This window comes from Gymnoscopelus microlampas, assembly GCF_963454915.1.
Source record: "Gymnoscopelus microlampas genome assembly, chromosome: 19".
Classification (NCBI taxonomy): Eukaryota; Metazoa; Chordata; class Actinopteri; order Myctophiformes; family Myctophidae; genus Gymnoscopelus; species Gymnoscopelus microlampas.
The window spans coordinates 16,427,443-16,442,344 of record NC_139956.1 but is presented as its reverse complement, the minus strand read 5'-3'; the positions used below and the strand labels follow the sequence as shown (position 1 = coordinate 16,442,344).

At 40.5% G+C, this 14,902-nt stretch overlaps 1 protein-coding gene across 1 annotated transcript; it reads left to right on the top strand.

The window, feature by feature from the left end:
• Positions 1–234: 234 nt before the first annotated feature.
• b3gat3 (beta-1,3-glucuronyltransferase 3 (glucuronosyltransferase I)) lies at positions 235–10,986 on the top strand. The gene is made up of 8 exons (XM_084043571.1): positions 235–369; positions 1,070–1,184; positions 3,425–3,605; positions 6,527–6,710; positions 7,022–7,183; positions 7,643–7,729; positions 7,985–8,188; positions 9,750–10,986. Exons 2-8 carry the CDS (start codon positions 1,091–1,093, stop codon positions 9,846–9,848), a joined length of 1,011 nt encoding a protein of 336 aa, XP_083899697.1. The 5' UTR covers positions 235–369; positions 1,070–1,090; the 3' UTR covers positions 9,849–10,986.
• The last annotated feature ends 3,916 nt before the right edge of the window (positions 10,987–14,902 follow it).

Genomic DNA, 14,902 nt, shown 5'->3' with positions numbered 1-14,902 from the left:
CCCCACCTGAAAACATGTTATGCCAGGGACCCCCCATACAAGATTTGTGTTAAAATGTTTCAAAAATGTTCCAATTTGTTTCACATTTTCGTCAAGAATGTTTTTGAAAAACAAGCTCACAACGCGACGCATTGTGAGCTTGTAGATCTGCTCATGTCATGTAGCAGAGTTGCTTCTTTGGGGTTGTTTTCATAGACCTAGTTGCTTGTTTCTCTCTCAAAATCTGGCAACACAGCGAAAATGTCTTAAATAGCCACTACCAGCTGAATGAATGGGTTGTATTTTACACATATCTGATCAAAAATGACATAAATTTAATCAGGTCACATTTCAGTCTGAACCTTTGTGTCTTCCAGGATTTAGACCTCGGTAAGTGTAAAAAAAAACATATTAGACAAGTAAACATTTAGCCATAAACAGCTAATGTGAATGTTACCTTGACATCAGATGGCCACATTAGTCTCTTACATATAAACCAGTAGCCTTGGATCAAGACTATCATAGATGTATTTGATCGATTTTGATATCTTTATATGTATCATGGATACATAAAAAATATATAAAAATCGATCAAATACATCTATAAAAACAGTCCCCTTTAAACGACCTTTTTATATGATCAAAAGGCTTTAAAATAACTCTCTGCAGATATTAAGTCCCCAACATGCAGCTACCTTATATTCATGCTGTACTTTAGCCTAGCCTTGTAGCAAATAATTAGTCACAGATGATGAATGGCTTTAGTGCAAAATGATCCAAGTTATGTTAGCTAAAATGCTAAAAAGAAAATAGAATCTCAAATGCTGGTTCACTATGATGAATTAGTTATTTCAGTATCTCAAACTGTTTCTGTATTGTAATTACATCAGTACAGTTAAATAAATGTATTTCAAACTAAAGGGATAAAATAACAAACTGTTGTATTCTAAATGACATCAATACAGTTGAATCCATTGATATGTTAACACACTGGGGGGGTGTGTGTGTGTGTGTGTGTGTGTGTGTGTGTGTGTGTGTGTGTGTGTGTGTGTGTGTGTGTGATATCTTCACATTGTCTTGTCCATTGTAGCCTGTTGTTGCAGACGGTGCCATGGCAACGAGGATGAAGCTGAAACTGAAGACGGTGTTTGTGTTGTATTTCATGGTGTCCCTCATGGGTCTCCTCTATGCTCTGATGCAGCTGGGTAAGTCAGTCACACTGATCCTTCACACCCAAGGCCTAGCTGGAGTGTTGAATGTGAATACTTTATTAACAGTTTGAAAATACAAGCAGAGTACAGTTCAATACACGGCCTGTTAAGAGTATTTTAAACCCAATAAATGACAGACAAATATACACTACTATGCATATGACTAAAACTAAATAGAATTCTATTCAAAAGTATGACTAAAACTAAATCAAAATTTGCCGTCAAAATCAACACTGATCAATTATTGGATCCAATGATTTCAAAAATGTATATTGTCAGCTTGTAAATCTTCTATTTGCAGCACTATTTGTCTAAAGCGGTCATTCTCAAACGTTCTAATTTCAGAGAAACCCCAGTTAGATATGCATTCGGACACAGACCCCCATTTGATACCATTATCTACCTCTGGGACCCCAATCTACACTGTAAAATCCTAACTCAGAGGGTGTGCAAATGGAACCAAATGAACCCCATTTGGTTCCATTTGCACACTCTCTGAGTTACAGACTCGTAACTCCTCAAGGATCCGGTCAGGAGCAGTTAGGGGTTCAGTGTCTTGCTCAAGGACACTTTGACACTTGGGACAGGACGAGCCGGGGATTGAATTGGGAACCTTAAGGTCCCCAGGTGGCCGCTCTTACCTCCTGAGCCATTGCCACCCATGACTTTGCTATCATCATCACACTATCATCATCGCTCTGCACATTGTAAATGATGAAACAGGAGGCGTTTACGTTGCATTATGGGTGATATTTGGGTTTGAAGTGAACAGATCTGACCACTCTAGATGAGGGTGACCTGTAGTGACGTTGACCTGCATCATTTAGGGTAGGAACTACACTTTATAATGTGAGAAAAAAATCCTGTGGAAATGATTTTCCATTAGAAGGACACAAAGGATCTATCTTCTCTGGAACTGCATGCAATGGAAGCCTATTAGTTTTGTTTACCCATTTATGTAAAGAGAGGTGTGGTATTGAAAACACCATATTTAGTGGTGTTCCTTCATAAAACGTGCCTCAAAGTCTGAGAGTCTAGACTTGAGCAATCTTCAAATTTGCCTACTGATGAGTTTGCTTTAAGTAAAATGATGATATAAGATGTTATCAAACAGAAAACCCTTGCAAAGATGCATATATTGCTTCCACGACTGACTTTCAACATGCTGGAAAGATGCATATCTTGCAATACTGTTACGTGGCCACTATGTGGTGCCACTAAATACTATAAAAAAAATAGGTCATAGTAGTCATCAGCTGAGAACAATAAATCCTATCATTCAGTATATTTTTTATCAATAGTTTATTTTATTTTATTACCATTAAAGTAAAATTTCATGTAAGAAATGTAACCAGGAAACATGATTAATGACTTAGTTAGTAGCAATCTAAGAATAAGAAACTATAAAAGTCTGATTTGGTGTCTAATGTGACATTGACAGCACTGCTACACAATTATGCAAGCCTTATGCCAGCACACAGCCTTCTATGCATCTAAACATGTTACCTGCCATTTACCGTATTGTTGCAGTGACAATTTACAGCATCTCAATATAGTTGATAATAATAATTCCCAAGCCACTCTCCACTTAGAGCGGCACTATGTAACTTTTTGTTTATGAATACAATGTAATTTTGTCGTCCAATCTGTATGGTAGAGTATATACGTTATAACTTATACAATTGGGGTGGTTGTGTTTTGTCTCCCTGCTCTTCTATAGAGACTTTTAGATAGTGTCATGTCTCACACAGGATCTGACATAAATTTTGACCTGATTCAATTTATCCCCTGAGCAAGCAGGCCACCTCTATTACCTCAATGGTCAAAAAAATTTGTTCAAATCCGGGGTAGAAGAAGAAAGTTTCATAGTGCAGCTTTAACTGGGCAAGTGGAGTGGACTTGAATAAATGAAATAAATAAATGAATAGAAAGCGCTCGGGTGGCGCAGTGGTAAAGTCACTGCCAACCACCACAGAGGTTGTGGGTTCGAATCCACCGCGGATACGACAGCGGTGACAACACAGAAATGTGTGTGGAGGAATTAATTAGCGTAATGACTAAATTGGGGAGAAAAAGGGGTAAAAAAATTGTCTACTCTAAAATTTTGGGAAAAAAATAAATAGATAGAATAAGGAATAAGATTGCAATTGAATACGGAGAGAAACTCCCCGTTATTGTCTTATTGTTTTTATCTCCTCTTTCTGTTTTGTTCTGTTTCTAATACCATGATGCAGGTCAGCGCTGCGACTGCACAGAGCACGACATGCCTAAGGATCGTACCATCTCTCGGCTACGGGGGGAAGTTCACCGTCTCCAGGAGCAAATGAAGAAGGCAGAGACGACCAAATCCCCCCAGAAGCAGCCAGTCAAACCTCCCCAGCCCACCATTTTTGTAATCACCCCAACGTATGCAAGGTAGGGGTGTCATTCGACCAGACCCTTAAATAACTCTCCCCCAAAACACACAACTCACTGTCCCCAAATCAAACACACAAACACATTATTACAATAATTCAGTCTCTCTCATTCTCGCCTTCTCTCTTTGGCATTCATTCGCACAAATACACACATGAAGGATTTCCACTCTTGCACTGCTCTTTAATTTCACTGTCTGTGCTTTTTGGCTTTGTTTGGACTGCAGGCAAATCCAATTAGTTTCTCAAACACAATAGTTACGTCTGACTGTCCACTGGGGCTGTGAAAATTGGCAAAACAAGGACGAACATTCCAAACAGAGTTTGGAACGTTGCCATCACTACCAAATGGATCGCCTGTTTCAGCTTGACCTGTGTGATTGAACGTGTTTTGTACATTAAGTACAGTTTTCGGCCGAGTCGAGGTTTGTGTGTCTGCGTCTGCGGTGAGGAGTCTATATGGATAGTAAGGGAGGATCGTAACTCGCGAAGCTGTAGTTTGCAGACTCTGAAGTAATCACAACAATCATGAACAAAAATAGACACACTCAAAAATTCACCTATATATTAACTGCATATAAACATATTTAACAACAAAAGAAGAGAAATAGTTTAGTCAGGTTCTTAGTTCTGGGTTAATAACATCTAAACAATATGAGCATACAGAAGCTCTAATCTTTAATCTTCATCTTTAATCTGCTTTGACCATACAGTTTATTTTGCTATTGTTCTGTCGGTAAACCTTCAAACACACCTACACATGGAATCACAGTACTGTGCCAAGACTTTCTCATCAACATAGAATACCTGTTCACCTTAATTGACCTAGTTTAGTTGGTAGAATTTGGTCTCCTCTTGTCCTCAAAGAACACTGTCCTCTACACAGTCAACCATCTTTATACCAACCATTGTATGCTGGAGTTGACTTTTGAAGAGGGAATAGGCAGCTCCTTACCTTATTTCATATAGTTTTTGCTTATCTTTTCATAGTTAGAGGCAGCAGGAAACCTGAGAAGGAAAGAAATGGTGTAGGTGGCCATTTTTGTATTTTGAAAACGTGAAATATTTTGTCTTTGGTGTGAGACAGCAAGTCTGTTTACCAGTAGTAACCAGTAGGTTACTGGAGACCCTCTATAGGCCACAGGAAGATTGGTTGAGATTAGTTTATCTTTATACGTAGAAGATAAACACGAGTTTATCCTACAGTGAATAATGGGATTTTGTTTATTTTATACAAACAAAATATAAAACGTACTGCAATGTACACCTTAGAATACATTTTAAAATCAGTAATTCTAAAACCTCAAGTTTTGTTATTAGAGTATGTGTACATATACAGTATATACATATCCATGCTGATAATTCCTCCTCTTAATGTTTTCTCTCGTAAAAAAACAGACTGTTTTTATGTTTAAATTATCTTTATTGTAGCATGAAACTAAAATAATACAGAATCAAACTAGTGACACTCCCAAGGTTCAAGGTATCCACATTAATGTAAATATTTTATGATGCAGAAGCTGTAAATTGTTTCCATTCAGCTTCCTTTTAAGCTACATTATTTTAAATCCTGCCATGCCCTTCAACATTGAGTCCATCTTCATGAATCTGTTTTGACTGTCCTGTTTCTTTTGCCATTGTTCCATTGGCAAACAGTATATTAAAACAACGCTGAGTGACCACTGATAAAGGCTGATTAGTTGAAACGTGTCCATTGCTTGTCCCAGTGACGCTAATACATTTTCGAAAGGACATTACAGAGTGCTGGCTTTTTTAATTTCATGTTACATTTCTTGGCACCTAAAGAGGTATTTAGGGAATGTTGCAGGCATTCAGGTTTCTCTAAACCTTAAAACACACCTACACATGGAGTCATAGTAATGTTCCTAGACTTTCTCATCAACGTAGAATATCTGTTCACCTTAATTGACCTAGTTAACAATTTCATCTCCTCCTGTCCTCAAGTAACCTCTGTAAAGCCAAGCCTCTGTTTAATAACTAGAATCCACGATATTGAAATTTTGGCCGATATCTGATTTGCTGGTGAAAGCTACAGATGTACACATATGGTGTGTGATATACAATCTAAGCTTATCATGAACGCAATAATTATTCTTTAGTTAATAACATCACTGTCTTCCATTCTATAATGGTCTTTTGGTGAGAAGTGAAACTTAAAGGTAGGGTAAGTGATTTTCTTTGGTTAAAATAAGTGTTAAATAGCTCTATATTCTGATAGTACTCGTTGCTATAGAGTGTTTGCTCAGTAAAAGGAGTCTCCTTGTCTCTCCAGCTCTTTATAAAACAGAAAATGCATTTTCGTTTCAGTTTCAGTTTCATTTCCAATTTTATCCAATCAGGATAGAGAACTCAATCAGGATATAGATTAAACAAGTGAAATTGGAAGTGATGACACTAAGAAATGAGCAGGCAAAATTTTAACTGGAACACTATAAAAATGAAGCTTAAAATGGGTACTTTCTCCTGATTGGCTGAGATTGTGACACCTACCGGACTACTGTTTATTGAAGAGCTGGAGAGACGGGGAGACTCCTGTTACTGAACAAACACTCTATAGCAATGATTACTATCAGAATATAGTATTTTAACCTTTTAACAAAATACTTTTTGTTTTAACCAAAAAATATCACTTACCCTACCTTTAAGAACAGTTAAGCACGAGGCGGCGGAGTACGCTCATAGACTGAGTACGTTCAACATTCACATACAGTAAAGGACAGAAGCATTTACCAGTTGGAGTTCATTTTAGCTGATTGCCTATGGTTAAATACAGCAGTACAATATGACAAAGCATGAATCAGGCTTTAGTCTGTCCGTCTCTCACACACACACACACACACACACACACACACACACACACACACACACACTGATGGACTTGCTCCGTGGGTCTGTGTCCAGGTTCGTGCAGAAGGCGGAGTTGACTCGTCTGTCCCAGACGTTCATGCACGTCCCTCAGCTCCACTGGATCCTGGTGGAGGACTCCCCTCACAAGACCCCTCTGGTGACCGACTTCCTGGCCAAGAGCGGCGTGACCTACACACACCTCCACATCGCCACGCCCAAAGACCGCAAACTGCAAGAGGTGGGTGGAAACGGTAGAGGATGTTTGGGTCTGATGCTGATCCCGTGAGTCCTAGACCACTGGTTGCTCATGTTTCACCGATATTACTGATGTTTCACCTCTATGAAACTGTTTTTAACTTAACTAGTTTTCTGTTTTGGTCTTATTTGTTGTTTTTGTGTTTTATATCTGTATGTGTCTTAATTGTTAATTAATACATTTTTGTGTGTGTGTAATCTCAACAGCATTGCAAATGAGGGTAAACCTCAATGCTCTTATCGAGAATAAATGGCATGTTGACTCTGAATGCTGTGTGTCTGTGCCCCCCTCAGGGAGACCCCAGCTGGCTGAAGCCTCGCGGAGCGGAGCAGAGGAACGAGGGTCTACGGTGGCTCAGAGACGACAGGAGGGCCCAGCAGGGAGCGGGGGACCAGCAGGCTGTGGTTTACTTTGCAGATGACGACAACACGTACAGTCTGCAGCTCTTTGAAGAGGTGTGTGCACGTGTGTGTGTGTGTGTGTGTGTGTGTGTGTGTGTGTGTGTGTGTGTGCGTGTGCGTGTGCGTGTGTGTGTGTGTGTGTGTGTGTGTGTGTGTGTGTGTGTGTTAACCACTTGTATTATATTCTGGGCATCTCATAATCGGGGAACATTTGGCAGAAAATATGCGTCGCGTTGGGAGGTTGTAAATTGTCTATTTCGTCTATTAAGAAATTTGTTGTAGAGGGAAAAAAGGATGGGGCCCAGTATAGACCCCTGTGGGACCCTGGTCAATTAAGTATATAGGGATTAAGTGGTTATTAAGAAATGGTTTAATGTGCTATGAATAAGCAAGTACTTACTTACTACTTTCTTAGTAAGCAGGAACATCGTTGATTGATCAATAATCCTAATCCCTCTTTCCACTCTGGTTTTCCTGTCATTCTCCTCTCCTCCTCCTCCCTTCTCCTCCTAGATGCGGGGTACCCAGCGTGTGTCAGTATGGCCGGTGGGCCTGGTTGGAGGGATGAGGTACGAGAGGCCTGTGGTTGAAGGAGGAAAGGTTGGTACCTTCGCTGTCCTCGTTTGTCCTATTTATTTACAGAACCGTGCTTCTGTTCTGTCCACACTGGTGTTTCAATGACACGTCTCTGTACAATTGTATTATTAGCTGCAACCACACAGCTGGTATGAGAGCACGACCGATGCCAGATTTCTTTGTCTGATCCTGATTCTCTTTTCAACTCGGAAACTTTCGAAATAATATAATAATATTTAATATGATATTTATTTGTGGCCGTCCTCTGTTCTTCCCCAGGTTGTTCGCTTCCACACTGGCTGGCGTCCCAGCCGTCCGTTCCCCATGGACATGGCCGGCTTCGCCGTCTCCCTCAAACTGGTCCTGGCCAATCAGGACGCCTGCTTCGACGGAGACGCTCCAATGGGCTTCCTGGAAAGTAGCTTCCTTCAGGGTCTTGTTACCATGGACGAACTGGAGCCCAAGGCAGACAACTGCACCAAGGTTAGGAGAGAGAGAGAGAGAGAGAGAGAAGGCCTGGGTCAAAGCAGGGTGTCTGCAAAAGAACGGACAGTTAGGGCTGGAGATGTAAACAATGAGCTGGTTAAACTTTCTGTGGTAAAAGTCAAGCAGGGAGGATATTTCTGATAAAACACGTCATGTTCACAATCTTCTTCTTGCCACATATCACCAAGCCTCAGCTGTCCAACACACCCATAACAGGTCGATCGGTCACCATGTCAAAGGTCTTCTCATTCACTTCATGTCTTGTAGACTTGTCTTTCTCGGTCGTGTGCCACTCCCACTGTCCCACTTGGATGACGTGAGCTGGCAGGGCACACGCTGGACAAGACCTGGGCTGTTGGTTGCCTAGGAAGTGACAACCGGAAGTGGTTGAATTTGGCGGAAGTACCGCCCAAGGAAATGACGTTGATGCTTTACAAATCTGTTTACATTCTCTGTGAATGAAATGACTGTGATTTGTTGAAAAAGATCGTTCCGGGGGAAACACGTACGATGGAAGTCGTGCCCTATAGACACTCTCTGCTTTAGGTCGTGACCAGGCTCTTCTCTTCGCAGATGAGGCTGGGAACGAGGCTAGGCAGGGCAGGGTGTTATTTTGTCTCTGCACTTGCTACTCCTGCAGGTTGGTTTGGGTGCCTGTTCAGCCCGGAGTGTAACTGGGGAGCATAGTGTTTTCCTCCGTGCGTGTTATGTCCTCCCCGGTGAAACTCCACCCTATCAGGTGAAAAGAAGCAGCTGGCAACTCCATAGCCAAATTCAAATACCCACATTTCTGCCTCCTCCGTCCTCCAGCATGCCCGTGTGTTACGGTGAAATTGGTGACCTGCTGAAATATGTTTTGATGATTGATTGAATATTTTATTAGGCAAAAAAAATTTAACGGCACAATTACATTTATAATACTTTGTCTAAAGGTCCATCCAAAAAAGTACTTGTGGTCTTGTTTCCATCGGGGTCCTTAGTATTCAATTCATAGACATATATAGTAGCAACCAAACAGTTCAAATATCAACACAAAAATACAGAAAAAAATAACACTAACAATGTGACTAGTGGGAGAGTGATTATGTGATGTCCACAATATGGTCACATATTTCATCAGGTCATCAATTTCGCCATAACACTGCCATAATGGAGGACGGATAACAGAATTTGAGTATTGGCATTTGCTTGCTTGTTGGAGTAGAGGTGGTTGTCTACACCCTTCCCAGACACTAGGGGTCAGCAGTGACAGGGACTTAACACATTGTGGCAATTGGCAACAAATAGTTTAGGAAAAACAAGGAAACAGTTTGATCAAAAAAGCTTTTGCTGTGCAGAATGTAATGTTCAGAAGTAAGGGCTAGAGGCCATTGGTTTGAATTGCATGTATGACACTGTCTATATAATGATATCATTAGGAAAAATCAAATTGTCTCCTACTCCAGCACTGAAGCGAATAATATTTATTACAACTACTGCTATCATTTGAACTTATATATTTAATTAATTCTTATTATTCTTAGCCATAATAAATAATTTTGCTTGTGTGTGTGTGTAGGTGTTGGTGTGGCACACACGGACAGAGAAGCCCAAGATGAAGAGAGAAGAAGCTCTGCAGGCTCAGGGTCTGGGCTCAGACACTGCTGTGGAGGTCTGAAGAACACACACACACACACACACACGCGCACACGCACACGCACACGCACACGCACACGCACACGCACACACACACACACACACACACACAAACTCAGAAACTACAGCTGTAACTGTATATATTGTATACAGTTCTTGCCATTATATTTCCATTATACAGTATATTACAGACATATTGCACACATAAATATACATAATTATCACATACCAAGCCTTTATTTGCCCTAGGTGAGTTAGGTGATTATTATTATTAAAATGATTATGAAATATTACATACATATAATAACCTTAACCTTATGCAATTAACCTTAATTGCAATTAACATTTTATTAATTATGATAAAAAACATTGATACGTTATAAACTATAATCAAGATAAGATCAAAAGTTATTATTTAAAATGAATCTTTATGAGAGCGAGAGAGATCTTTGAGTGTAAACTCAAGATAACATTTTTGGGGACATTTTAAATTGCAATTTCTTAAAGATGGGACGGTAAAGTCTGTATACGTCATGAATGAACCGCAAAGTTGGGAGTTGATCAAGACCCCGTAATCACTCCCATAAACTTGTAACTAAATACATACGGCAGCTGGCTGCTTTAGTTGAGAATCCATGGTCAAGCCTCTAGACCAGTGGGTTTCAAACTGTTTCAGGTCAAAGAGAAAATGAGTGTCTTCCCAGGACCCCAACTTAATGTAGATCATGTTTGGGAAACACTGTACTAGATCATGGATACCAGCTCACACTTTTATTTTGTCCTTCACTGGTTGGATCCCAGACATAAAGGCAGTGCTAGCTGACTAGAAACCATGGAGCTGTCGTTTAGCAACTCCTCTAGACCCGCCATTCTCAACCTTTCTCATTTCAAGGACCCCCCAGATTTGATGCAATAGGTCACAGGCCCACATTGATTCAAATGTAATCTCTGGGACCACAATCTACTCAGTAAAATCCACAGAGTTAACTTAACTCTCACCATAAGGGTCCATTTGGACCCCGGGTGGTCCCCGGAGCCCAAGTTGAGAACCAGTGCTCTACGCTTGTCATCAGGGAGTAAGGAAAGTCTTCTTCTTTGTCCCCTGCAGAGCTGGATTCGCTCTGGATTACTACAGAGTACAGACAGTGTATGTTATTAAAGATAAAGTACCACAAACACTGAGCAGGTTGACTGTACACAATAGACATTATAATGAGAATACTGTTGTATTTATTGCTGACACGGCTGTATGTTCATCAACAAAGCTCGGGAAAAGACCCGGGCAGCTGCATTCTTTATGCAGGAAGAAACCCTCTATCTGATAGGGCCCTAGGGTGATATGACAGGTAGCTGACCATTCTGTCACCTCAGTGAATCGCCGAATCGCAATTATTTTGCATAAACGTCAAATCGTTTCCATGTTGAAATGTTCATACATTTTCAACAACTGTGGAAATGGCAGATCTACAAGCTCAACGCGTCACAACGCGTTGAGCTTGTAGACTACACACACACACACACACACACACACACACACACACACACACACACACACACACACACACACAAACATCCAATGGTACCTTTCTCTTGTAAGATGTTGTACAGGGAATTATTTTGTAAATACTGTAAAATATGAAAACTCTGTCCAGTGGTGACATATTTAAAATTACGCGGTTATGTTTGTCTACGTTGTTTTGTGACTGGTAGGGAGTGCTTGTACGGGCATGGTACCTACAACGTAATGAATGTGTGAGTTGTGAAATGAGTGAATGTACAGTATTAATGTGGGTTAGTGTATATGTATCAGGGTTTTCCTTGGCTTTATTGAGGTTAAAGCTGTATTATGTAACTTTCTTTTTGAATAAAATGTTATGTTGTCCAATCTGTATGATAGAGTACACTATAACTTACAATATAGCTTATTGGTGTGGTTGTATTTGGTCTCCCTGATATTCTATAGAATTTTGACGTGAAGGTCAAAATTCTGTTTCTCCCCTGAGCAAGCAGGCAGGCTCTATTAGCTCAGTGGTAAGAATGTCAGCGCTTGCGCAGGAGACCCGGGTTCAAATCCGGGGTAGAGCAGGAAAGTTGCGTAACGCAGCTTTAAGTCACCAGTGTTGTTAGCTGTGGTTCAATAATAACTTAAAGGATAAGTCAGCTTTTCTGTTTTCCTTGTTGCTAACGTCATGCCGATCGTTTGACCACATGAACCCTGGCGTCCTCCCTGTTCTGGGCATGTCATAACAGTCCCAACGGTGTGAAGGTGGTAAACTGGTGCACTCGGCCGACAGCTACTTTGCGCCATGTTTTCTCTTAAGTTCTATGCAGGTGCTAACTATATCTCCCACCTATGCTGAGTTTCCCAAGTATTGTAAGCCGCCATGGATGTGGCGTTACTTAAGTGGGTGTGTCAGCATTCCGCTGACAACGTGCAAGTTTGACTAATGCATTAGTGGCTAATGCAAATGTTACACCCCTCTTCACCTTTATATGGAAAAACCACGTCAGCAGAATAGGATGCACAAACTGAGGAAAAGAAAATGGCAAGATGAAAAGCAATAACAGCCACCAATGTTCTTGAGGCGGGTTGTCCCTTTTAATACGGACCACCTTTTTAGCCCGTTAGTGCCAGCTGTGTGTGTAGCTACCGTTGCTTTGTGTCAAACTTCTTAATGATTCAATGCACTGCCGATAAACTTAATGTTTACCACCTTCAAACGAGGGGCATTCATTCCTAATGCTTTTATGTAGGAGAATCATAGGTATTTTGCTCAGACATACATGTGGCATACATGGACAGTAATGATCAGGCTTGGCTAGTGACCCCCCTTATATATCATTTTTTATTGAAACTTTTGATATACTTACAAAATGTTCTCATCACAAAGCCATTGAACCACAGAGCTAGCTCTGTACTTAGTTCCCTGCATGCCTTATCAACACATAAGTAGGATAAATGAAATGCGAGTTAGGCTAACACCTGCATTAAAATGCTTTCTCAACAATGGTGACTGGTACTCTGTTTCTCCCCTTGCTGAGTGACGCTGTGGATGCATTAGCCTAACTGGAAGCAAACTGAAAGCTACAGGAATACGTTCAGAAACCCTACACTGCAAAATCCCGAGGGGAAACATTTATTGGATGTGATTTTAATGCCTTATGCCAGTCGTTCTCAAACTTTTACATTTCAAGGACCCTCACAACTACTCTAGAGAGTGTACAAATGGAACCAAATTGACATTTGTTTCCATTTGTAGTTTTGTACACTCAGACTTACAGACATATAAGGGTCCATTTGGAACCCCCTCAATGAACCCTGAGGGTCCCTGGATCCTGTTTTGAGAACCACTGCCTTATGCAATAACATTTTCACCATGGTTGTCCGAAAAAACGCTACAGTTGGTGGACATTTCACACCACCCTCTGAAAAGCCTTCCAACTATTAACTGGAAGTACTGAGGCGTACTTAATTTAAGTTTGTTATATGCTGGAGCGGGGGACGATCTTGGATCAAAGCGTAAAACAAGCGCTCCTCTGGGCTTCTCTGTATACGTGTGCTGTTGTATGATACTGTAAAAAAACATCAGAAATACAGCTACTGTCTGTTTGAGTGTTTTTAATGCCTGTAAGTCATTTCAAACCCAGTGTATGATATATTATTTATTGTTACAGATAGATATTGTTCGTTGTTTACATTGTACAATGTGATTCTAGTCTTAACTGTCTGTACCAGCCTTGGGGAAATAAACCAAATAATGCAAAAGATTTTTAGTACTGTCTGAATGTTGTTTTTTACGGTGAGCTTTGTTTTTATGGGGTGGCGTTATGGGGGCTTTACTTTTTAGAAATGGGATTGTCTGTCTGTCTCTGTATCTCTGTCCCCACAGAAATAGACCAATCACAGCTCAGCTCACAGCACTGCCACGCGCATACAGTGAACTACAAGGCCATGGTCAGTAGACCTTATCCACATTAACATGTTGGCACGTTAGCCCATCATTGTTAAAAACGTGTTCATCATTATGCATATCACTGTATGTAAAAAGGATGAAGACAGCAATTCTCTCACTGCAGTAAGACTGAAGAAATGTTTTCAGTTGACATATTAAGATGTAGCGTTGACATATTATATGTATGGGGATACAAGCCAGATAACTGATCATTAATTTTTCGATTGTTTTGTTTGAGCACATGAAGGTTCATGAAGGTTGGAACATGATGACTGGGGAAAAAGTCAAAGAAAAAGGTACATTGAACCTGCAATCCATAACTATTTCTAGTAGATAAATTTATATTTTGATCAGTCTTTATATTACGGTATGATAATACAATTTAACTAACACAATTATGGTGGTTGTAGTTGGTCTACCTCCTGTTCTATTGAGACATTTATATCCTGTGGTCGGGTAGGACCACTACTGTTTGACACGTGGTATTGCATGGAGCTCAAAGCCCAATTTATCCTCTAACCAAATGGGCTTATAGCTCAACAGTAGCTGCACAGGGCACCCGGGTTTAAATCCTGGTTAAAGGGCCTTTCACTCATTTTATAGTTGTGCTGTGGACTCAGCCATCCACTTGAAATATATTTTTTTGTAACTATGACATGACAATTTGAACAGCCAACTCAAAAATCTATCTCATGTAAATATCTACTTTCTCTTTGACAGTGCTGAACGTGGTTAAAAATGAATGTGTGAATTCCATTCACACCCCGATGGCAGAGGCAGCCATGTAAGGCGCCAACCTTGCGTGTGGGGATCGAACCGGCAACATTTCGATTTCCAGACAACCGCTCTACCTCCCGAGTCATTGCCGCCCCATATGGCACTGCTATTAAGTGAGTCACTGCAAGTTAGCTGTGGGCAATATGACTTCAAAGTGTTGTCACGATTCTTACAGATCATGTGTCAGTAATAGATATGTCTCTACACTGTATCTTTAAACTTCCTTTACCACATAAACCCTATCGTCCCTCTGGGCATGTCATAATAGGCAAAACATTAAGTGGAAATGACAGATCTTCAATCTCACAATTTTTGCTTGATTTTGAGCTTGTAGATAGTCTATTTT

What these genes read in the sequence shown, in the direction of transcription:
- b3gat3 (XM_084043571.1), top strand. Translation starts at nt 1,091, where the DNA reads ATGGCAACGAGGATGAAGCTGAAACTGAAGACGGTGTTTGTGTTGTAT. An exon ending in GTCTGCAGCTCTTTGAAGAG is followed by an intron (nt 7,184 to 7,642) that starts GTGTGTGCACGT and finishes TTCTCCTCCTAG; the next exon opens with ATGCGGGGTACCCAGCGTGT. An exon ending in CTGTGGTTGAAGGAGGAAAG is followed by an intron (nt 7,730 to 7,984) that starts GTTGGTACCTTC and finishes GTTCTTCCCCAG; the next exon opens with GTTGTTCGCTTCCACACTGG.